Here is a 27,462-nt window from a genome sequence, read left to right as displayed (position 1 = left end):
ATATTATTTGATAATATAAGGATAATATGAGAAAATATTTTTATATTTTAGTTAAAAGTAACAAAATATAAAGAAAAAAACAGTTTAGTTGAAAAAAAGGATCATCCGTTGATAGCAAATTAATTTATAAAAATGAATTTTGTTAAAGATCGATTAAAGATAGTACTTGTACATTTAAATGTTGTTCAAATTAATTTAAAATTAATCTGACTTAATATTAGATTAAAATGGAAAACGAAATTATTTTATTGTGTATGAAAACGCCGATTTTCATAATTATCATTATATTAGCTGTCAATTTCCAAGATCATCTGATTTGGTGTAAGGAAGCAGGTGAATGGTTGTTCGTCACACTACGTGGTTTCAACACGATTTTTTGGCAATAATTTAGTCGATCGTCAACCGACGTCAACGATGACAAGCGATCCATTGAAGGTGGTCCTCGTCTCGACCTGTGATCACAATACAGTAAAGTAATATTATAATATAATATGATATAATATGATATTATCACAACAAATATAAACATTTATATACATTTTGAAGTGCTTATCTAACTATTTACCCTATCAATTTTCGCGTATCACAGTCAGTGGTGTATTTATGAGGGGGGTTTCCTATATATATAATTTTATATTTTCATTTAGAATATAATAAAACAGATAAAAATTTAATTTTGACCATTTTATCCTGATTTATAAAAAAAAAAAAATTAAGATGACAAACTCACCAAATATTGTTTGTAAATACACCACTGATCACAAAGTATTCTACCTACTGTCGATATTCCAAAATAGGAATTGCTTATCATCCTATTTATTATTTAAAACTGTGGCACGGAGTAAATCTTTTTGAAGAATTAATATGAATTATTATTATATCGTTTAAAATCATTTTACGTGTATAGAACAACAATGAGGATTGACAGTTTTCGAGGCGCGTTATTTCAATAGCATTTCTACCTAGCGTTATTTTACGACGTTGTAATCATGGACAGAAAAAAAAAAATCATAACTGTTAAATCAACTAAGTATTGCTCACTTTGCTTGTTATTTAATATTCAAAAAATAAAGTCAAAATAATAACATACAAATTTTAATAAATCGTATCATGGTGCATATTATTTTTATATGTATCATACACTATAATTGATACGTAGCATTTTTTAGAATAAATTGTAATCAACATTTCAATAACCCTCTTACAAAAGTAAATATTAGGTTTATGTTAATATTTTTCCATCATTAGGTGTTCATCAACTTTCCACATATATTCTACTATTTTATAATGTTTAATAGTTTTAGAACTATTTAGAAATTATGAACGCCTATTTATATGATGTTTTGATGAGTCGTTTATCGAAAAATAATATTTATGTACACGTAAAAATATAGGTGTTAAATATATAAAATTTTTTTAATAATTTTGTGTGTTCACCAGAAATTTCACTTAATCATTTCGCTTACGTTTTCATTGGGATATTTCATATTTTCACCATGACATGTTAGAACTAGGAGTATAAATTATTTATTACCTTCAAATCAATGAAGTATGACTGTGTTATTCGGCTAACGTTTTAAGTTTTTTTTTCTTCGAAAACTGCGTATGTATTACACATCTTAACGTGTCTCAAAAGGTATTAAAAAATAATTCAGATTCAGGTAAATCTTCATAGTTACTTAAAAATTGATGGAATTTCCGGTTTTTTTATTGTTTTTAAAAATGTATATCATATATTTTTTTATTGAGTTTAAGTTTCAACTGTTTTTGAAACAAAATTAAATTAAAGTTTTTGCAAATAGATATCTATGTTGTGCTTTTGTCTGAAAAATAACGGTTATAATCTTAGTAATAAAATATACAAGTTAAGCGCATTAGTGTTGAAAATGAACGTTCAATTGCTGTTGTGGAAACTGTGTTGCCAAAATGATTAATAAAAAATGTTTGTTTGGGTAAAACAAACATCACATGCATCCAAAATATTCATCATTTCAATGGGTTTTCTCTATATTTACCCATTTTCACACCATAATAGAGATTAAAACCCAATTACTTTTTTAGATTTATAATCTTCATAACATTCGTTTAAATTTTAAATTTTTTCAACATTTGCTCTACACGATAAAATAATATTTGATATTTGACCGTTTTATACCTAGTAATTTATTTTTGTACCAATGCAATAAAATATTTTTGTATAATCCGTATTTAATAATAAAGTATTTTATTCTGATCTAAATTATAAGGATAAAGATTATGATTTTAAATGCCGGCTCATAAGAATTTCGGAGAAGTCCATGAAACCCTCCCTAGATACGTGCCTGATTATTACGAATATTAGTTAAAGAAAATCGATATCATGATGCTTATGCATTTCATAAACGTATTTGCAGTGGCATATCGGTGTAAAATATTTTACAGTTAATGTAAAAAAGGTGCTTTAAAAATAGTTAAGTCAATAAATTCATGAAAAGACATGAAATAGAAATTGTATATACCACTGAAAACAGGCTTTGTTTTTTTTTTTTTTTAAATTAATATGGATCTCGTGTAATATACTAGATAATGCGTGTAAAAGAAATGGGGTATTATTCGAAATGTATGTAGTTTACTATGACCGATGGTTTAGATCAGTGGTTTTCAACTTGAGGGTCGCGGCCCCCGAGAGGTTTGGGAGTCACCAAAAATAACGAATGAAATAATCTTAATCTGTATATATAAAACAGTAAGCTGATTGACTGCTATCAACGCACAGCTCAAACCATTGGACGGATCTGGCTGAAATTTGGCATACAAATAGCTATTATGATGTAGACGTGCGCTAAGAAAGGATTTTTCGAAATTTTGAATTTAAAGGGTTGAAATCGGTTTAATATTTTTTGACCAGGTCGATAACTGCGCTATTGAAAATGAATTATATTAAATAAAACTATTAAAAAATTATTAAAAAACTATTAAAAACTATTTAAAAACTATTAATTTTATTTTTGATAGTAAATGACGGGTATTGCATAAATATTAAACAAAACGATCCCGCAACAGGTGCTAAAACAAATAAGAATGTTAGTTCAAAAAATTATTATGCATATCGGTTGATGATTAGACGCGATCAGGACTAAGTTATTTTACGATGCATAAGCTTTGTCAACAATTCATGGTCGAAATATATATAAAGATAGATAGCGAACGATTTCGATACTTCGATTTCGATTCAATCAAAAAAAGCTGCGTGCAAAAGATTCTCAAAACAATTGTTAGATATTGGAGATGGGAAAGTTACTACAGATGAAACGGGATGTATAAAATTACCGAGCGATTTCTGCACAATCATTTATTCGCAAGATGCTCTCATTGACCAGATATGTCCCAGTGTACACAGACAATACACAAATCATGAGTGGCTGGCAGAAAGAGCAATTTTAGTAGCAAAAAATGTGGAGGTCAACGAATTGAATCTCAAGATACAAAATTTGTTACCAGAAAACTTGGTGTCATACAAATCTAGATACAGTTTGCGATGCTACTGAAGTTGTAAATTATCCAACATAATTTTTAAACTCATTGGATTTACTAGGCATGCCACCGCATAATTTACAATTGATCATTACAATTTACCATCGATAAAATACCTCCTTCAAAGTCATTTAAAGTTGTAATACATGCAGATAAAAAACCACCAGAAGAACATAGAGGCAGGTATAATGCACCAACGGTAAATGAAGTTGCTTTAGTGTTAGTAGATCAGCAGTTTGATCGAAGAGACATGATCCTCGAAAACCGAAGTAACTCACTTCACTGTATCAGTGAGATACATCGAGCATACGACTGCAGTATCCTTTAATGTTTTGTTGGGGGGATGATGGGTATGCAATCAATATACCACAACGCGATCCAAAAACCAAGTTACCGCTTAAAAAAACTGTCTCTGCATCAAGTTTTTACTCATATAGAATAATGGTCAGAGAAGGGGAAGACAACTATTTAATTAATTATCGTTCTCTTTTCAGTCAATATTTGGTAGATGAATACGCCAAAATTGAAACTGAAAGACTAAATTACATCAAAAACAACCAAGCCAAATTTCGTGCAGATAGTTATATTCATTTAAAAGATGCGATTGGACGACGAGACATAGAAGCTAATCAGTTAGGCCAAATGGTTATACTCCCGTCAACTTTTACTGGTGGACCAAGGTACATGCACGAAAGAACACAAGATGCTATGACCTACGTTAGACATTACTGTCGTCCTGACCTTTTTATTACTTTTACATGTAATCCTCGCTGGGACGAGATAAAAGAGCTCTTACTTCCCGGTCAAAGATCATATGATCGACATGATATAATTGCTAGAGTATTTCGGTTGAAAGTCAAAAAGACCATGAACTTATTGACAAAAAGTAAAATATTCGGAGAAGTGAGATGCTATATGTATTCAACAGAATACCAAACTGTAGAGAGGTTCAGGTAGTTGTAAGCTATAACTTATCGAATAGGTTATGATAATAACTAAATTAATATGTATAAAATATTATTTCAAAAATATTAATTAATTTAAATTTCAATAGATTTAACAAAATTTAATCTTGGCAGGTTACATACATTTATATACTTAAACCCGGCAACGACGGGTAATTCAGCTAGTTTAAAAATAAAACAATATGTTGATATATTTATTTTGTGAAATTTTTAAGTGTAAACCAATCAAAACTGTTTATTTTGTAAATATTTTATCGGTAATTAAATCAAATTTTAATGAATAAAACAACATTTTTTTTTTTTTTAAGGAATCGCATCCGAAAAATGTTGAAAACTAGTAGTTTAAATATTTGTGTTATTAGTAATGATGTGAGAGTGATGTTGAATATAAAACGCTTCTGAGTAAAAGTCAATGTAAATATAGTAAATATGTTGAATATTTTTTTAGTTTTCTTTTTTGGTTTTATTTATACCTATTTGAAATATTTTTTTTGATGATTATAGTTCAGTCATTATAATATATTCTGATGAAGTATATGGTTTCTGATAAAATTATAATATAAACATTTCATATTATAAATAAATTGTATATTTTATCAAGGCATTTATTCTTTATTTTTTAGACTTAAAAAAATGCAGGCACTTAATTTATTAAAAACTATACAACCAAAAATACCTATACAAAGAACCTACCTTTTTCGTTTAATTTACGAAACTTTAACATAAAAAATACTGAGTACTGACTATAAAAAATAAAACAATATAAATTTAATTATTTAATTATTAAAGCTGAAAAACTGCATTTGTTCGCTAAGTATGTATTTCTTGATAATTACTAGTTGGGTGAAATGATAAATATTTAATTAACAGCCGAATATATTAAAACTTATGTATATTTTAAATGTAAAATAAACATTAGTAGTACGTAAGAAAGGTTGTGAAAGCGTTAGGAGGGGTAGACTGGAAGATACAGGTAGCGGATAGACATTTGGAGGCAAGAGTGTATGTCAGGATGGTTCTAGTGGCCGAGTTTACTGAAGAAGAAGAAGATATTCTAAATGTATAAAAAAATATTTTTATTTATTAATTTTTTTAATCATTTATATTTGTGTTTAAGAAATAAGAAGATATTCTAAATGTACAAAAAAATATTTTTATTTACTTATTTTTTTAATAATTTGTAGCTGTGTTTAATTTTAGATAATTACTTATGCTAGTTTCAGACATATATATTTTTATATATTGTTATGCATAAGTGTAATACTATATCAAGCTGGCAGTGTTTAAGTAATTATCCATTATTGTTGTAAATGATTGTCTGAATTTTGATATAATCATTTACTACAAAATGAACTTGTACAGGTAGAATATTGAATTCTTAATAACTATTTTGAATATTTTCTGTTTTATACTTTATGATATTAGATGGGATGAATTTAATATTCATTGGATTGATAATTATATCACATTTCTCGATCCATAAACTCTGTACACTCTAACTGTTATCATTTTATTTAATAAATTATTACGACGATACAGTTTCAGCTCTAAATCACACTGTGTCAAGTAAATTGTTCAAATTTTAACAATAAGTATGTACATATAAATAACTATCAAATTATAAATCTTATAAACAATGAAAAATAAGAATATTTTTAATTATTTTGAATATTTTAATTATATAAAGAGATAGAAAGTGTTCATAAAGTTTGGTATTAGATCAGACAGTAGTAATGATGAGAGAGAGATAAAGCAGTTGATCAAGTGATTAGGACATGTTATGGAAGGTAATAGGCCAGAGGAAGTTTGAGGTTTTGTGAAAATGAATATTAAAAAAAAAAAGGATGAGAGAGTGAAGAAAAGACCTAGGTAGAAATTATTAAGTAGAAATATAGAATCAAGAGACTAAATTTGGATAGTTGGGATACGTGAACCAGAAAAAACCGATGAGTGTGGAAGTGGAAGACAAGAGTATAGCCGAGAATTGAGAAAAAGGCAATAGTAATTAAAAAACAAAAGATTCGTAACAGTTACAAGTGATAATACAATTTCAGTAATGCTCACCGAAAATTTGTTAAATCGACCATGATTGAAGTAGGTGATTTTACGTCAGCCATTGTAGTTGATTCATCATTGTAAATTATTGGTTTGGAAATAGCGTCTTTGTCTTTTTGGAATGTATAACTGGTGTTACGTACGTTTTCTGTCTTTTTATACCAATTTTCATATAGATCTGGTCGAAAACCTACAACTCCAACAACTCCACCACGACGACAATTTTCAACAATCCATTGGCCACCTTCATCAGTGGGAATCCTGTATGAATATTTATAGGCTGATATAAATATTTTGATTTCATGTTATATAATAATACACGATAATGTCGGTTAATCATTAATTACAAGCGTGCATTGTTCATTTGAATTAAATTAACTTCAGTATTATCGAAATTCTTAAACGCATATTAGAGTAATAAGAATATGTGTATTCATCTGAATATTTCATACGTGTAGTATGGAGTTAAATGTAATTTTGGACAATAATATAAAATGTTGTAATCATTTCAAATTAGAAAAAATGTGAAGTTGTACAAAAAAATTATTGTAATAATTGTATAGTACATATTTAGATTATAAAACATGTGTATATTTTAGTTTTTCAATGCCAATAAAATCCAGTCAACAGTCATACTATATATAACTGCAGAACGAAATTAATTAAACCTCATACCTAGTGATATTTCATTTTCATTGAAAAATAAACAACAATAGCTTGTGACACAAGGTCACGTACTGTAAAACTTCAAACTCACGGACTTCAAAGACACAATGTCTTTCCGTTTCACTCAATAACTCCAAAGCTAATTATTTGTTAAGACAATTATTGTTCATTATATAATTTATAGATTGTACATAGCAAGTCGGGTTACGTAATCGAATATGTTCGTATAGCCTAGGGACGGATCCAGAGATTGCATAGCTATTTATACATAAATATGATTTATGTATGGTAAGTTGTAGTTTAAGGAAGAAAGTTAAATTTTATAACAATTAAAGGAATAAAATAACATAATTTGTATGGTATTAAAAGTTAATAGTATACTTTATTTTTATAATATAAACTTATGTTTTCGTCATTTTCTTTAGAAAAATCTGGTAATTCTATTTATTAGGTTATTTTCATTGTCATAATTTAAATCCTTATGGATATACATAAGAGTCAACTCTGTCTATCTTTCTCCCCCATTTTTGCTCTTAAACAAGTTTTAAACCACCTTAAAGTCGAAAAATTTCTCTCTGCTGTTGCGACAGAAATTGGCAGGCTAAGTAAAATGTTAAGAAATTAAGTATATATTAGATAGTAATTTTGATCTAAATTTCTCATGACCGATAAAGAACTATTATTTTTCATGAAAATTACCAAGATGACGCGTCGCCGGTTTACGATTTCTTGCAGTAACGAAGATAACGTTTCAATAATTTTAATTTACACTGTACAATATTAACGATTGGTAAAAAATATAACACGATAAGCAATATACTACATAATTATAGGTGTGTAGCTTGTATGTAGAAGATTTTGTAACCAATTCTGTATGACGTAATTTCTTCGTATTATTTTATAGGTAGACGAAAAGTTTAGGATTATCAATATAAAATAATTGAAAAGTTTTTTGCCATGTTTGAAAACAATTTTTTCTGACAATTTAGTTGGGAAAATTTTTCACCCTCTCCTATTTTATCTACACCTTTCTCAGCCTTTGATCATCAAACTCATTTGCGTGCATAATTTTTGCGAATTGCCTCAATGTGGTACATTAAATTATCATAATTTTATTTATTCGCTTTGTATTTATGTCGATTTGGAATGCTGATAATTTGTTGACTTTGACGATCGAAATAATTTATTAATTGTTGACCTGAACTCCGTAATACAACTATTGTAGTTTAGATCAAGACCTTGTAAGGTTACAACTCAGTGGCGGTCAAACGGGGAGAGGGGTGAGAGGAATAGATCCCCCCATAACCTTTTTTTAAATATTAATAATTCATCCATATTATGCATAATATAATATAGGTATTCATCTATTTTCTATTTAAAAAAATAAATATTCTGTACTTATTAGTTATACAGTCTCTAGGCTTGAATAAAATTAACGGTTCAAACATAAAACACTAAAATATTAATTGAAACAAACTTTTTAGATTTTTTTATTTCCTTTATAGTTAAATTATAAGAATGTATGAAATTTAAATTTAGTACTTAATGCTTAACATAATATATTATATTATTATATGAATTGTGTAATTATATTATTTTAGAGTCGTCTCAATGGTTTAACCACTATGGTTGTTCATCGTGAGGTTGTCAATATAACTGTAGACGAAGTACTGGACGAATTGGCAAAAAAACCAGAAAAATAGATTTAATAATATAAATATCATTAATAATAATTAATAATATCATTAATATAATATAATTTCCATGTTTAAAAATTAAGGTTTTTATATACAGTGTTTATTAAAAAAATCAGCTACATCCCCCCCATGACAAAATCATTTGAGCGCCATTGTTACAACTACCAGAATAATAAATATAAACATGACTAAACGTAATGGGCCTGGTTGTAACTTACATGGCGTTTTATAAGGATATAGATAAAAAATAGGGTCACCAACCTACTGGACGAGACCATGAAGTATTTTTTTTAGAAAAATACTGCGTTAATCAATAAAGTCAACTTGGTACTTTTTGAAATAATTAAAATTGAGTATACGTAAATAATAATTATATACAATTATTGTAGAGTCGTCATGTTAATTCAATACCTCGTGACAATTGATCACATAACATGTGGGATGATCGCGAGAAGAATGTTACCCATACTTTATTAAACTAAAGATTTTTGTATAGGATATAATAAAAATTTTGTGATTCCGTTGAAGACGGAGCACACAAGAAAAAGACGATTTGTTAATGTTTAGTTATATGAGGTTTTGTTAAAAGAGAATATTTTACGTTAATATGAGGGAAAAAATCGAACAATCAAAAAACTTCATCTGAAATTAAAAGGAAAAGAAAAAAAAATGTATTAATCAAAAACAAAATGACATCTACGTTTTTCTAGTAATGTGATGAACGCCTTCGGGTATACGTTCCGGATTTTTTCTGTAAGGTTACAATTACCATTACATAACCATCATAACAATAATATGAAACGGGGTGGATGGTCTGGTACACATCCGTCACCGTTGTAGATTTCAATAAATGGTAATAAAAAAAAAAATGCCATACTAAGAATAATAATAAATAATAATAATAATCAACTTGGCTCATACATAATAATTAAAACAATAATACCTTACCAGCCCTGGAGGGCTATAGAAGCTGCGGCCCGGTTTAGTCGACGCCATAAAAAAAAATCACATTTTCACTGATGTATAGTATATAATTAAAAAACTGTGATTGCTCCGCACACAACCGACGACAAAAACGGAGTGTCGCTTCAACTGGCGACGTTATCGTACACGCAGAGCCTCGCCAGTATTATTGAAAATACCAGAATAACAAAAAAAAAAAAAACCATCTAATTAAATATTTATAATTCGACGATATGATGTGCAGTGCAATCCGTCATGCAACAGACAGAAGGAACGACGGGGTGAGTGCACACACGAAGGGCGTCCGTCGACCAAGTTCACGATGTAGCGACACAAATGAAAACTCGCACGCGCAATAAAGATAGAAGGAATACATATATCGATCAAATACATCACCGATTTATTTAATAATTAGGCCTTCCCTGTGTGGTATAAATGGAAGCTTTAACGATTATTTGATTTGTATAACATTTTGTCACGTTAAAATCTAAAACTCTACATTTTTTGAAACATTCATTACATTTTAAGAAAAGGTTTGTAGATTTGTAGACAGATCGTACGTAACGAACGAGGATATATTACTTTTCTGGAAAATGATTTTATTTATAGATTATAAATTATAATTTATAATATTCATATCTATTATCTATTATCTAATATATTAATATTAGAATTTATTGAAACTATGAATCAGGCACTTACATGTAAGTGCCTGTTTCATAGTTTCAATAAATTCTAACCGGTGTGAAAGATTAAACTTCTATACATTGTACTATTCATAAATAATTCAATGAATATAAAATGAACATACACTACACATTCAAATTTTTCCGCACACACATTTGTATTGTAAAAAGTTTTTCGTAGTACACACGATCTTAGGCTCTGGTGTACTCCAACTGTAATAAGTACCTTAAATCAGGGAATATAACCATACTAAAAATAACTGGTATTAGAATCAGAAAACTTTGAACATTAAAAACCATAACCTCATCAAACCCCTAATTTAATTTAATTTTCATAACTAGAACCTTATTGGAATCTAGTGAAATTGCAATCTCAATTATAGTTTATTTAAAAACCGTAATCTTACCGGAACCGATAATTTTTTGCAAAGGTTTTTTATGGTTAATTTTTATAACTTCATAATTTATATTTATATTAGAACTAAATAAATACGTAAATTTTTTATTATTATTAGGATTTATAATACTCAAAAGTAATTATTTAAGTACCTACATAATTTAATTAATTATAATTAATTAATTCATAGGAATTGTAACAAAAATAATATTGCAAAAATAAATAAAATATACAAATAAAATGATCAGTATAAAATCTTTCGAAAGTGAAATAGATTTTCTTTTGTACTGTTAACTGAACGCAAATATCTATGACCCTAAATAAATATAATATGCGTTTATAAACAAAAAAATTATTGGTTTATATTTTAAATATTGAATTATCAAAACTTAAAACAAATTTTTCATTATTAAGAATCAAAAAGAAACGCAAACTATAATTTTTGTTATTTTAAAAACCAAAACCTAAATTTATTTTATTTTTTTTAAAACTGAAAAGGAACCGAAACCGAAGTTTTAGTTTTTTAAGAACCTACATTGAAATTGGAACCGATTTTTTTTCTACGAACCGAATCGGAACTGGAATCGTAAAATTGTACATATAATTACTATGTAAGATTATAGGGTTTGATTCGATCTTTTTGGGGCGGGGATCACATGACGATACCATTGTTATTATGTACTTACGACCGATGGGCGAGACTGAAGGCGTCGATTGAAGTTGCCAACCACCACCCCCGTGTCAAGCTTTGTTCAGACCAAAATGTGAAACGCGTGATTTTTATTTTAATTAGATACTGAGAACATGTCAACGACGATGGCGAATATATGCAGATCGAGTGGTGCAGCTAACCCAGCTAGAAAGTCGTACCAATTTACAGAAATCGGTTCCATGAATAACCCTCAAATCGGTATATTGTTCAGTATAGTTTAAACCTCAAAGATTCCGCCCGATATCCAAGTTAGGATGAGTTAGGGTAAAGGGTTAGAATGATATATATATATATATATATATATATATATATATACTAGCTGACCCGACAAACGTTGTTTTGTCATATAAATTATTTCTAGAGAATATTTTGCTAGAATAAATAACTAATTTAATATAGGTGTGTAAGGATGTGGTATATAAGTGGATGAGGAATGGATTACTGTGAACGGTGACGAAAGATAAAAATGAAAAAACACTAAACATTTATTTTTTAATAATTTATTAAAATTGATCCATTAAAATTATATATAATGCTAATTATGAAAATATTAGTAAAAAAACAATATTAATCCTTCAATGCAACAGAGTGTACAATTATTTTTTTTATTCCATTTTTCGCCAACACAAACGAATTGGATGGTTCGAGAGCACGCCACGTATAATTGTCCATGTGAAAAACATGATGTGCTAAAATCTAAGCCACAAACTGACATCGTTTGGCCCTGAGACTTATTGATAGTCATTGTAAATACCAATCTAATTGGAAATTGAAGGCGTTTAAATTGTATTGGCACATCTGTGGGTATAATAGGGATTTGCGATAATAATATTATTACAATATATATATATATTTTATATTACTATATTTTCACCTCGAAATTCGCCATTTAAAATTATAGCTTTGATTACATTTTTCATTAACTTTTTAATGACTAATCGCGTGCCGATGTACAACTGTGGTGGGTTCAAATTACGAAGCAAAATAACCAGAGATCCAACCTTCAGTTGTAAATCATGCGGTGGCATGCCTGGTAAATCCAATGAGTTTATAAACTCTGTTGGATAATTTACAGCTTCAGTAGCATCGCAAACTGTATCAATAGATTTATATGACACCAAGTCTCCTGGTAACAAATGTTGTATCTTGAGATTCAATTCATCTACGTCCACATTTTTTGCTGCTAAAATTGCTCTTTTTGCCAGCTACTCATGATTTGTGTATTGTCTGTGTACATTGGGACATATCTGGTCAATGAGAGCATCTTGCGAATAAATGATTGTGCAGAAATCGTTCGGTAATTGTATGCATCCCGTTTCATCTGTAGTAACTTTCCCATCATCGATATCTAACAATTGTTTTGAGAATCTTCCGCACGCAGTTTTTTTTGATTGAATCGAAATCGAAGTATCGAAATCGTTCGCTATCTATCTTTATATATATTTCGACCATGAATTGTTGACAAAGCTCACGACATCGTAGAATAACGTTACCTTTATCGCATCTAATCATCAACCGATATGCATAATAATCTTTCGAACTAACTTTCTTCTTTGTTTTGGCACTTGTCGCGGGATATTGTTATTTAATATTTATGCAATACCCGTCATTAAATACCAAGAATAAAATGAATAGTTTTTAATAGTATCATTTAATAATTCATTTTCAATTGCGCAGTCATCGACCGGGTCAAAAATTATTAAATTAAACAACGGTTTATTAAAAATTAGAACTTAGGAGTATAAAAAATAGATAAAAACCTATTCACAGACCTATCAAATGTATATACAACATTTCATTATAATCGTTTAAGCCATTTTGGAAGATTATTACCAAAAACATTGTGACACGAGATTTTTATATATAGAAAATATGTATTTACAATCATTTTACGTTTGTTCTTTTACATAAAATGATTATTCACTGGAGAACAAATATTAATACAGTTAACGACTTCATGGCGACTATCTTTTTGTACTTAGGTACACGAATTTGCACTCCACTCATGGCGTATCGTCGTCGTTTTCAATTGAAAACCAAAAATACATTTTAATTTAGATCAGTGGTTCTCAACGGAGGCGATATCGCCCCCCAATGGGCGGTGAAGTATCAATGGTGGGCATTGAACTATTTTTGGGTGGTAGGAGGGTGGTGAACTAGTTTTGGGTGGTAAAGGGGTGGCAAGCGTGTTTACGCAGAAACGTTGTACATGGAATAACCTAAAAATAATTCATACTTGATAATCTATATAATTACTATTAATTACTAATAGGTACTTTATATTGAGTAATTATTGATACATTTATTATCTTTATTATTTTAGCGATTGTGCTTGGACATTGTATTTTATTAAAGGAAGTTATTATTATAGTTACCTATATCAACCAACATTTTAATAAACCGTTTGATTTGACCCGCGTATGTTGTATTAGTTTTCGTTATTATACTCGTAATATTCAGTCTGTTAAAAACATGTTTTTAAAAAAAAAATTACTACAAAAATACATGGGTTCACTTCGGCGATAACATTCACCATGAACGCACGGTCATTACGCTCGTTCCTGTCTTTACATTTATGTAATATGGTGGCCCAATCGACTAATAATCGTGGCACTAGCAAAACTAATTCAACTCCAAGCAAAAGAAATTTATCGTCTTCTTCGCTTTCACCCAAGTCAGTGGATAAGAAATCAAAAATATTTATAACTCCTAACCGGTACTCAGTTCTTACCACACTAAATGACTCAAACGACAACACACAGCCAAACAAGACTCAATCTCATGATCAAATAATTCCACAAAAACCACCTGCAGTTTATATTAAAGGCGTGAGTAATTTTTCCAGTTTTACCTCAAATTTGATGACAATTATCAATAAAACTGAGTTTATCTGTAAAACTACTCCTTCTTACCTGATCATCTATACTCATTTCTATGAGCATTACAGACTACTCATTAAATATCTAATTGAGACCAATATCAGTTTTCATTCATACCAGTCGTATGATAAGCGCCCATTACGTGTGGTGATTCGTAATCTCTACCACTACTGAAGATATAATTACCGCTCTTTCGGAATTGGGACACCAGGTTACCCACGTTCATAACATTAAGCGCTCTTCCGATAAATCACCTCTACCTCTCTTTTTCGTTGACCTCAAAAAAGCCACTAACAATATAGACTTATACAAAATCGAGTATCTTCTGCACACAAAAATTATTGTCGAAAAACCCCATCTACGTAAAGGCCCACCTCAATGCTACCGCTGTCTAGCTTACGGGTACAAAGTAGGTTACTGCAACCACGTTTCACGATACATCAGATGTGGCGAAGAACATAGATCTGACGTATGCACTATGTCACCAGAATCTCAGGCCAGATGATCTTTATGCCAAGGTAGTCATCCAGCAAATTATAAAGGTTGTACTGTTTATAAAAAACTTAATAATAGACCACCTCATCGTGAACACTTCATTTCTACTTTCAAATGTCATATTAACTTTCTTAAATCCACCTTAAATTCCAATACTGATAAACCATCATATGCCGAAGCTACTTCCGCCAATTATAAACACTCCCACTTATCTCTTAATATAGAAACTTTATTTACTTCTTTCTTTACCGAATTCACTGCGATTATAAAACCCCTCCTGTTACTCCTTACGTCATTATTAAATAAAAGTCAATTGTAATTCTATATATCATTGTAAGTACATCAAATTGTGTAACATTTCATTTCATATTCTTGTCTAATTACCTAATTATCGATTTTATGCTACAATATTATTTCTAAGTTATAATTGTATTTTATGTTTACCTGTTAACCGAATAGCTTACAATCACATCTCTAAAAACTAAAATAAGAAACTTTCTATTGTAATGCATATCTATATTATAATTAACTACTTTTATTTTCATTATAATAATTGTGTTTATTTTTCTTATCTTGTTATGTTTTTATATATTAACTGTAAAATTTAACATTATTTTAATTGTTGAACTGTAATAGTTTTTACTAAATGTTCTAATACAAAAAAAAAAAAATTGATGGGTAAATATCTACAAAAAAAATAAAAGCAATATTTTTTATTTGATTTTAAAATCTTTTTTTAAAAGTAATATTTTTTCTAAATAAACTAAAAAATGTATTTATTATTATAAAATAAAATTGATAAATTATTAAGTTTTTTTCAAATGTTTAATTTAATTAATTTACTAGTACTATAATTAAAAAAAATATGAAAAATAAAACATAAATGAAAACATTAGTTATGAGATAATTATTCAATTTTTTTTCAAATTTTCCAAATCATTAATTTCTTTCCTATCTCTCAGCCCATACTATTAATTATAGAATTTTCACATAGGGGGGCGTTAAAGAATTGATTCCTACTCAAGGGGGCGGTAACATAATAAAGGTTGAGAAATACTGATTTAGATTGAATTGACGACGCAATAGAAAGATAGTTAACGGATTCATTCGACTGTTTGTGTCCGTTAATCCTTACTTGCTTTATCGAAGCCATTGAGTGAAATCGTTGTTTAAACGTAACTTTTATAACCCATGTGTTTACCTTATCAGTTTATTTGACCAATAATCGCGTACAGTGTTAGTCAGTGGATCATAAAACCCATCACCGGCGTCGTACAGACCGTCCGGCACGTCGACCGTTGGCTGAAGATTGGTAATTCGACTTTTAGCAGCCGGTTCTAAGCCATTAACGTATTCGATGGCATATCTAAAATGATACAATATTTTTATTAATGAACTAACTATTTTATGTTAATACAAAGATTATTATTAACAAAGATTATGTCATATTTTTATGCATGTATATATTTTCAAACATTAAATCTGTATTTATTTATACAAGATGGAAAAAAAACTGATAAAAGCAATCTATTATTGGCTAGATACATGTTTTATAAAATAATTTATAATTAGATCAATTATATCTATATTTCCGTTAGATGGTAAGGAAATCATTTTCGAGATAAAAATGAATTCTGTTAAATAAGAATATTTTAATTGGTCTCAAATGGAACTCTACTTTGTACGACATTCACAGTAGCTAAACAAGTAGATATATGATTTATTAATTATTCGAAAGATCCATTACAAAAACTAAAATTTCTAGAAAAATAAATGAAAATGTTATAAAATAATTGATTTAATGTAAATGGCAGTAGACAGGCATATATAATTATAATAACAGTTAATAATAGAAAATATATAAAATTCACGAAACCGTGATAACCCAAAAAATAACTGTGCTAGGGACCTGATAACTATTGAATTAAGCTGATGATGCAGTGATTTATAGTAAAAAATAATACGGCTAACACACCAATTAAAAGCTATAGTTACATAAAACATTTTCTGCAGCAAAAATCGGTGAAACCGTACAAAAATCTAAATCGATGTGATGTTGGATCGTGACGTTGCGTATCGACGAGATACCCGTTATCGATGAACAGTTACCCCATCAAACACTACCACACCCGGAAATCACTCCATGCATTTATGCAATAAATACAGATATCATCAAATATTTTAAAATAACTATCAGTTTTCGAGATCGATTAAGTTGAAATGTCGCATATATATTCAAGTTTATATACATTAAAAACAAACGAGAACACTTTTGAGATCCGTAAACAATAAATATAATTAACATTTTATTTTTATAAATTCGATAATATATTTTAAAATTTGGAAACTATTTTATTTTAACCACCCCACTAGCATTCCTATTGCCGTTCATTGGAATGAATTATTTCATAGTTACCGTTCTCAATGTAATTTATGAGTATTATCGGGATAACGTGTGTTATGGTTCGTACCATATAATCAGTTAAGTTGCTTGAAAACTTTTTTTATAAGTCTATTTGTATAGTTAAGAGATGACGGAGGTTAATAATTATCTAGTACATCAATATTAACCCATAGATTAGTGGGATTAACAACTGCATTGCATTATATTATGGCATTGTAAATTTTGATAAATATATTATACATCATTAAAAAAGAAAAGAAAAGAAAAACGTACCTAAAAAAATTTGGCAAGATAAAATTTTTTTTTTTCCATTATCAACATGCAACATTGTCTATGGGTCTATAGCGACCATATATTATGTACCTTCTGTCGGGCATCTTGCAGTACTGCCAATCATTCGGTTGAAACCTGAGACCATCGCTGAATATGTAATTCCGTTCGACGCATTTGCCTTTTCTCCAAACTCCTTCAATCCGGGATCCTGATGGGTAATACATTGTGCCTCTTCCGTGAAACAATCCGTCGTCTAAATTGCCCTTATAGACAGTGCCTGAAAAATCGATTTGACCTTGTTCAATTTTTTTATTATTGTACCTTTGGAACTTAAATAAATTATACTGTAATCGAGTCAATCAGGAAAAACGTTTATTAAATTCAACGACAAATAGAATCGTTGATAGCCCTGGGTCGTTAGTCAAGATACTACCCTTTTGCTACCGGTGCATATAGTAATATATTTCTGTGTATTTTTTTTTTTATTCTAAGTCTGCACAACATATTTCTAATTTTGAAAAAAAAAAAGTTAAATTAAGGCACATTACACCTCTTACATTAAAATATCCAACTTTGTATTTTAATTTGTAAGATTATTCATAAATTAGTCCAATTTTAAATGTACATTACTGAAATAAATGAGTTTACTTATTTTTACTATTTTTACTACTAGTTTCTTAATTTCAAATGAATTTACAAATGTATCAACTAAAAATACATATATATTACAACTCTACATACTATTTTTACAGGCAGTTCATTTATATTAAAAAAAAAAAGAAAAAAAGCTGATATAAAGAAATGAAAAAATATATTGTTAAAATATGAATGTATCATTTTTCTGTTACTTATAACAAGTTTCACTATAAATTAAAAATAATTAGGAAAGTCGATAAATAAAATAATTAGTATTGTTAATTATAAAAAAAAAATTAGATATTTAATACGTCCAAGTATATTGAGTTTAATGGTGATTGGCAGACTAATAATAAAGATTGGTGGTCCATGATATACCAAGAGATAAAACTGTTAATGTCCGTAAGAAGAGTAGTAAACAGCAACTTTTTTCATTTTGAATTATGTGTTTTTGTCTACTAAACATACGATTTAATCATATACGATAACATCTAGAAAATGTAATTAAGTGTCTTTCTACAAATTTTTAACTTTATAAATGTTATTTAGAAAGAACTTATTTTAAGGTTAGTTGAATTTTCTATGTGTATTTCGTTCGGGATACTATTATAGATGAATAATTTCAAAACCAATAGTTTTATTGTGTTCAAGACTAATCAAATTACTTATGGATAGTGATGTAAAAATACCGTATTTTATTTTTTAACTGTATAATACGTGTATTATACATGCATTATACGTGTATAATACAGTATTTTACAAAAATGTTATGGTATACATAATTGTTAAATATATAACTGCCCGAGTGTAATAAGAATGTAAGATCAATAATATTAGACATTATTAGGCCGACCTATAATAAAAAGAAACAATAACTAACGTTTAAGAATTTCAATTAATTGTAATTTGTAGCCTGTAGGTAATTAAATAGAATTAATAGAATTTAGTATAATATTATACTGCGGTCTACTGTCTACAATTATGACTTATGACTTGAGTTTATGTCTTAGCACTTATCGCACGTATCACTACGATTTACAAATATTTTGACTAGAATCATGGAACTTAAGTTAATAGGTCTTATCATCTATGGCTAAAATAGATTTTTATAATGGACAATGATGCTTATTCTTTATAATCTCTTTTCTATGATCGATGCCAATCGACAACCACCTACCAATAACTAAGTTACTTGTGTGGCTATGCTCCGTCGTTTTATTACTGTTATCACTTATCACTGATTTTTTTTTTTTTTTATACCACTTGTATTTTACTTTTTTTATATATGACGTATTTTACAATATTATACAATATGTACTATACAATTTACTTCACTGCTTATGGGTAATTAATAAGTGTAGCATCACTACCTACGTACATTTGGTTTATATTGACAAGTGTTGGCATAGTTTATTAACGGTCATAACTGTGTGAGAAATAGTTTATTTATTTTTTATTTTATAATAAACCGATTGAAAAATATTAAAAAGAGATTTTTCGGTGTCATTCGTATGATATAGGTATCCAAATTCTAAGGTATTCAAAACTTAAATATGGAAAATTGTGTATTGTAAAGTTTAAAATACACCATGAAATAATTATATTTTTATAATTACTTATCTTATTACATACATTATAGACCAAAATTATTTTTTCAAATTTTTTTTTTTTTAATAAAAATTAAATTTTATTTATTTTGATTTTAAACAGCTTAATAAATGTAAATCAGATATATCCAATGATTATTTGTTAATTTGTTAATTTTGAGTGAAGGATTTTCAAATACACAATTGTAGTATTTCAAAACGTACCCTCGTAAAAATTACTGAGAAAAAAAAATTGAAGTGTATTTTTAGGGCCGGGAATGAACAATAATAGGCCGTGCACCCAGTTGCCGTAAATGTATATGTGGATAGCAATGTTTAAAGGAAATGCACGGGTTTGCCGAGCGATTCCAGCGAGTGTTAGTGTTAAGTGAGCGTGTATGCGTGTATGTGTGTGTGTGTAAAAAACTACAAATGCAATAAAAACAATTTATGCATGGTAAGTATATGTTATTGTATTATGGTACAAAATATAAAATTTACAGCAACACAAAATTATAATATAAAATATAGCTCCTTTAGGTCAACAAGCTAATATAAAATACTTACGGCCCTCCTGGCCAAACAATCGAAAAATTTACAATAATAAGAAATTGCCGGTTCGGCACAACTAATAAATATACCTATTGCAATAAATAAATATGAAATTAACGTATCTATTCGGTAACGACGCTGTGATTAGAGCTTGTGCGTATAAAATGCTCAATAATAAGTAAATAATTAAATTTAAATTACAAAACGAACAAACACAAAAACTCATAATAATGTAGTGTTATATTGTTAGCATTTGTTGTATACATATTTTTTGATTTCTACGTGTTACATTTTATTATTTTAAATTGGTAATATGTGGCATATTACAATACAGTCGGTGCACGACTGGCCAGCAGCTACCTAACCTAAAGGTATATCAATTTTAAATAATATTAAAAAAGAAAAAAAATAATCATAATATTACTAGATGAATCGCAACCACGAGATAATAACTAATACAAATAATATTACAAATACAGCGATTAGCGTAAATAAAATAATAATATCAACATAAAATTGGCAATTCATGCCTAAATGAGATTATAAATGATATTCGGAAACGTTTGCCTTGGTATATGAAAAATAACTTATATCGTTCTGTAAAAACTAATAATTTTTTCGAACGGTCGATACGGCTCGAACGATTTTCGACGGACGACAAAAATTATTGGTCAAGCTAATTTTTGCGCAGTCGGCACGACGTCGTGCGATAATGTATCGGCATATATTATCACAAGCAATATTACATAACCCATGGGACAATCAGACACATATTTAATAAATTCAAATAACTAAAATAAAACTACAATACGATTAACGTGATTGTGTCGGATGGTCGGTGCCAAATATAGGCAGCTTTCTCGTAATGAGACACGGTGCTGTGGTGCTGAGTGCGGGGAAAATTGAATTGATTTTTTTAACGGTGTCAACATGTATGTATTCATTTTCCACGGACATTTTAAAGAACTTAAGGGACTTACGGGGACGTGTTGTAGCGTTTTACGTTTGCTACGTAAAAAATATTAACATTAATGGTACATTTTTATTCACAGTTTTCAAAAATTACCATTAGGTATAACGTAAACTCCGTAACCGGACATCGTCCAATGATTCCATTCTCCTTTATAATAATTCCCGGTTCCGATCGCAACCCACTGGTCACTCGGGTGTAACGGTGGAGGTAGTTTTATATTATTACGAACACCGTCCTTCATTTTAGTACACGTCCCTTTTGCGTCCATTTCGGATAACGCACAATATTCGAGTATTGTACAAAAAAAATACTGTATACGATCCGTACGACATTCAACGTGTTTCTCAAGTATTTGTTCGTAACCATAGTTTTAATATCGAATCAGATTCCCGTTCGAGTAATAAGAGTTCGTAAATGAAAAGTAAAAGAAAAAAAAATATCCTAGTAAAATGAAAAACGATTTTCCCAAAAGAGTTGTAAGTCGAAGATCGTTAAACTGTATCGGCAACTATATCGTTTTACGACGTCGTTGATCGTCGTTGTGTAGTACTTATAGTTTCTGTAAACGAATATGTTTAATGTGTATATTGCACTACCGCAGTTAAACCGGTGCACATGCGTGTGTTTTCGTTATTACGTTCAGAAGAGTCGTTAATTAATTAATGTGTTAGTCACAATGGGCAAAAAACATATTTTATCGTATTGTATAAAATTGCAATACGCTATATTGATTGATTTATCAATATATTTTCTAACTTAAACTGTTCATGTATTCATTCGTTCTAAACGTGTAAGTTTCGCTGTCGAACCAAAAATCATTACATCCAATACACCTCCCATCTATTTTTGTTATGGACAATTTCCCAGGATTGTGTATGGAACTAATTTATTTAGTTGTTGTTGATCATTTTTTATTATAAATAATTTTACTCATTATTTAATCACGATGCCTAAAGCTAAAAGCTTGCATAAAGCTAATCCATACTGTATTAGATTCGTTAAGGAATGCCCAATATTAATTGAGAATACCTAAGATAATTATTAGCTTCTCTTTATGGTGAATATTTTGAATATTTTTCATACAAATTATTATTAAAATAGCTATACAATATAAACTTAATAAGATTTTATAAACGAAAAATATTTTCCATCGTGATATTACTAAGAGCCCGTTATCAAGTTTTTTTTCCACGAAGATAAAAAATAGTCTCCATTCATGCTGATACACGTTTTTTTTTTTTTTTTACAGAGTCAGCTATCGACTTTATTTTTATACTTATTTTGTATCAGTTACCTATTACAAAAATCTTTTTTACCATCATTACCGTTTACAAATGATATAATTTCTTAAATCTGTAACACACTATAAGATTTCTCAGAAAATTGTGTTTATCTTTTGTATGGAAAACCACACACATGAAATAAATATAGATGAATATACATTTTAAAGTAATGTTTTTTATAAAAACAAAATAAACAAATATGAAATAGACATTGTTGCAACACATGGTATTATATGAATGAACAAAATTGTATTTTGTTTATTACTATTTATATAACGTATTGCTGAAATGGGGCACCTAGTATAACTACGTAATCGCTAAGGTAGCCTAATGAATATAATTTATAATTTATTTATTTTTTTAAAAACTTGGATTTTACATGATTATCTTTGTAACATTATCTAAAATGAAAAGATTAATACTTGTATGCTATTTCCTGTTATATTCTCAAAAGAATCAACGTACTATAAGGTTTTTGGGCTCAATGTGTTTTTCATACTAGAGTCACCAGAATTAAGAAATGTGTATGACTTATCAATTTGTACAAGAAGTCTATAAATCTGTAATGAGTGTTTTAACTGTTTTTTCTAACAAATTTAGCGTTTACCGTGTGTTATCAGCTACATAATTAATCCATAACATAAGTTCATTCATGAGACTGATTTATTTAGCAAACATTTTTTTTTTTCATTAATATCCATAAAAATAAGTTGTATGGGTAAAAATTTGGACTTCAGGGTGGCTTTATTAAATTTGGATAACATTGCACGTTTTTTCTAGTGCCTCTATCAATAAGTCAGTCAGGGAAAAAAATGTATTTCTTGTCGGACTACATTTCTATGATAAGAAGATATCTAACACACCTAAGCTACATTGTTTTTTGTTCTTCCAACGGTATATTCTCTAATAGTACCGGGAGATTAAACATAATAAAATGTAAAGATTAAAAAATCCCTCTCCGTTTAATTTATCCAGTAATTCGTATTTCATGTGGGCTTAGTGATAAATGTTTTGGTTGAGCCTTTTGGCTGGGTAAAATTATATTTGAAAGCTATTTTCATTGTTTTTCAGTTGATTAATCATTTTGTCTTGGCACATTTACCAGCTACTTTTCTAATAATACGGTAAATATAATTTATTTTCATAGCAATAAATGACTGAACAATGTTATGTAACATACATTTTTTAGATCATTGCAAAAGCGACAGTAGCTATTCTGGATAAGATAGTATTAACTGGTATATGATGTTAATTTAATGAAAGCGTTAACATTTAAAAACTACTAGCAAAATAAAAATATAATCAAAAGTGAGAAAAAAGACGAATAAAATTAAGAAATTTATCATAGTGTTAAATTTTAAAATACCTTATTTCATTCATTTATAGTATAATATTCGCATTAGAAGAAATATAAAGTGACATTTATATATTGGTAATTACTCCTATAAAAATTTAATCAAAAGTGAGAAAAAATACCGGTAAAATATGAATAAAATTATGAAGTTATATCATACTGTTAAATTTTAAAATACCTTATTTCATTAACACATATTATTATATTCGTATAAGAAGAAATATAAAGTGTCGGACGTTTTATGAAATAAGGGAATTCCAATGAAGCTGAAAGGTAAATTTTACAGGAGTGTAGTGAGAAGTTTTAGCTAGTTGACAGGAGAATAGAACAAAGTATAAGTGTGACGGAAACGAGAATGTTTAGATAGATGAGTGGAATGAAAATGGAATATAGAATTAGGAACGAATATGTAATAGGTAGTATTAACATAGTGTCGATATTGGACGTGATAAGAGAAAATAGACAGAGATGATTTGAGCATGTTATGAGGCGAGAGGTAACAAAAGCAGTAAAAGTGGTTATAAAAATAAAAGTTGAAGGAAAAAAAGGAAGAGGAAGACCAGAAAAAAGATGCTAGGTTATGAATTAGAATGATATGAGGGTTGTTGGTATGTGCGTAGGAGGTGCAGAAAATCGAGACGAGTGGAGGTTTAGGACAGTGTTTCCCAACTTCTTTTACCCGCGAAACATTTGCAGGAGCTTGAACGTTTTATGGAACCATAATATTTTTTATATAATATTAATACAGTCATATGTTTTGTTCACTTAAATGGGTGGGTTATCGGACACTTCCGGCACAATATTGTTATTAATATAAAAAAAAAAAAAAAACAAGACGGCTTAACATTTTATTTGTTTATTACTATTACAATATTATAAATTAACATATCAAAGCTTAAAATTTAATATTTGTCTCTCATTACCCATTTATATTTTTCTTAATTTCTCACGGAGCCCTTCACGCAAGCTCACGAAACCCTTAGGTTTCGCGGAACACCAGTTGGGAAACACTGGTTTAGGATAACAATGGCCGACTCCAAAAAGTTGGAGAATGGCGAAGGAGAAAAAGAAGTTTAGAAGAAATTTTAAATTCAATTTATAAATTGGTTATAATACATAATGTATGATGCTGAACTTGCACAATAAATTATTATTATTTATTAAATTTAGCACAAAGTTATATGAAAATTTCATGCTGTTAATATTAATTAAAAATCTTTTTTAACTTTATATATTAATATTGATTGTGTTGTAAGCATAATACATTTAGTTGCATGTAGTTAACAATATTTAAAAATCTATGTAAAAACCAATAATTACATAATTAAACTTAATATTAAGAACTATACATTGATCATATTTACCGTAATTCTCATAACTCATAACTCATAAATGAAGCAATCATATTTGTTGTACAACAATAAATTATTGACAATTTATAACTTATTTTTGGTGTATTACGAATGTTTCATCGGTGTTCACCGAAATTATTTTTGATAAGGCAGGCCATACGGGTTCCGCGCCGACAATATCCAATGAAATTTTAAAAAGCATATTTATAAATTATAATTGGTAAAGATTATTTATATTTTATTAGTTGATAAATGTGTTGCTGTTTCTTTTATATTTTTTTTATTTGGATTACTTAGTAATTTAAGTCAGTTTTACAAAAATAACTAGGTATGTTCCAAATCTATTTTACTGAGAGTTATGAATATTTTTCCATGAAAATTTCTTTTATGTTTCAATCGTTAATCCTTTTCTGTTACGTTATTCGATGTTATAAGTAGTTTTAAATCGTGTTTCGTTTCTGTTTCGTTATCCGTTATCTGTTTTCTTCGTTTATCGTTACAATTACAAAGTTATAAAAACATTTTGGTGCCCTGGTTATGAGCACCTATGTTTACCATAAAATATAGTAATAGAATTATAATAAGAATTTTAACATTTCAAAATAAAAAATAGTTTTGTGGAAATTTTTGAAAAACAACAATTTAAGTTTAACATCAGAAATATAAAAAATAGACTACAATTAAAGTGCGTTTTATGTAAAGTTTTATTGTTGTTGTTTTAATTCTTTCCCATTGCTTAAAACTTTTAACGTTTGTAAACGTTAAAGTTTATAATAATAATCAAAATTAGAAAACCACAAAGACTCGAATGTTATGTAAATATGTTAATGATCAATCAATTACATTTTTTCGATCCCAATAAGTAGTTTTTCAGTACTGTTCTAAGACCATGCAATTTAACATGCCTGTATTACAGCTCCTTAGTGCAAATCTAAAATTTCTCCTTTTTCAGCCAAATGGCTCAAATATCAAATAACATTATTGTACGACATGGAGAAAGACATTTCAGGACGTCAATGGTCAATGATAAATCGCAGAACACAATTTGTCATACTACCATTTTAGCGCGAGTAACTTAAGACCTTAACAATATCAAGCGCGAGCGTGCTCTATCCGTCTATTATTCAAATCATCATTGTCCAAAACTGTGATCTAATAATTAGGTGTATAAATTTCATTGCTGTATCTTACACGTTTGTTTATTTAATAAATTTTATAATCATTGTTTTCCTCATTTGATAAACACTCGTATTTCATGAGATTGACAAGACCTTGGAGTCTCACAACAGGGCTATACATGTTAATCAGGGAATTTAAAGCATCTAGCGCAGAGATATTGCACATTGCAGGGATTCCATTAGATAATTTTGTTGACGGATATTTGTTATCGTTCAACGAATTTCGAATACTTATGTTACACTTGAGAGAGATGTATATCATCACACATTTCACGAGATACGTGATTATATTTTATAGATGATTCACATATCTTTTAATTAATTAAAAATGTAAATGTCTAATAAAATAATGAATGAAATTCGTAAAATCAAGAATACGGATCCGGGTGCACAGTTAATGTAAAATAAATTTAATTTCTCCAAATCACATGAAATATACATACGAATATTATATTTTTTCGAGATTGGATAAAGTATGGGAAAAAGTTTATTTGTTAACTCGTCATCGGATGAAATACATTTTGTAGCTTGATCCGCTTTGAATCTGGAACATGGATTGAAAATCAAGCGAATCCTACAATTTTTTAATCCTACTAGTTATTATAAATAGTTACTGCAGTAATTAAACATAATAAGTATATAGTATAATAATACATAATAAGTAGGTAAACAATTTTACTAGAAGAAACAAAGATCAATAATGAACGTGATAGGTGTACATATATATGTGTGTGTGTGTGTGTGTATTTGTAAATATTATTCATTATTTATTTTGTGTTTATTATCTATTGACAATTATTTTATTTAAGGTTAGTTTAGGTTTGGTTATAAAAACGATTTGTG

At 28.6% G+C, this 27,462-nt stretch overlaps 1 protein-coding gene across 1 annotated transcript; it reads right to left on the bottom strand.

Annotated features, from left to right (window-relative positions):
• Nucleotides 1–253: 253 nt before the first annotated feature.
• On the bottom strand, nt 254–21,720 carry LOC112688002 (MORN repeat-containing protein 5-like). The gene is made up of 5 exons (XM_025561011.1): nt 21,546–21,720; nt 17,796–17,982; nt 16,230–16,394; nt 6,543–6,794; nt 254–452 (listed from the first exon to the last, which is right to left on the bottom strand). Exons 1-5 carry the CDS (start codon nt 21,718–21,720, stop codon nt 308–310), a joined length of 924 nt encoding a protein of 307 aa, XP_025416796.1. The 3' UTR covers nt 254–307.
• Nucleotides 21,721–27,462: the final 5,742 nt, after the last annotated feature.

This window comes from Sipha flava, unplaced genomic scaffold (assembly GCF_003268045.1).
Source record: "Sipha flava isolate LNK unplaced genomic scaffold, YSA_version1 36_pilon_pilon, whole genome shotgun sequence".
In the NCBI taxonomy this organism is placed as follows: Eukaryota; Metazoa; Arthropoda; class Insecta; order Hemiptera; family Aphididae; genus Sipha; species Sipha flava.
Note: the sequence above shows the minus strand (reverse complement) of the source record. Positions and strands in the feature narration are given on the sequence as shown.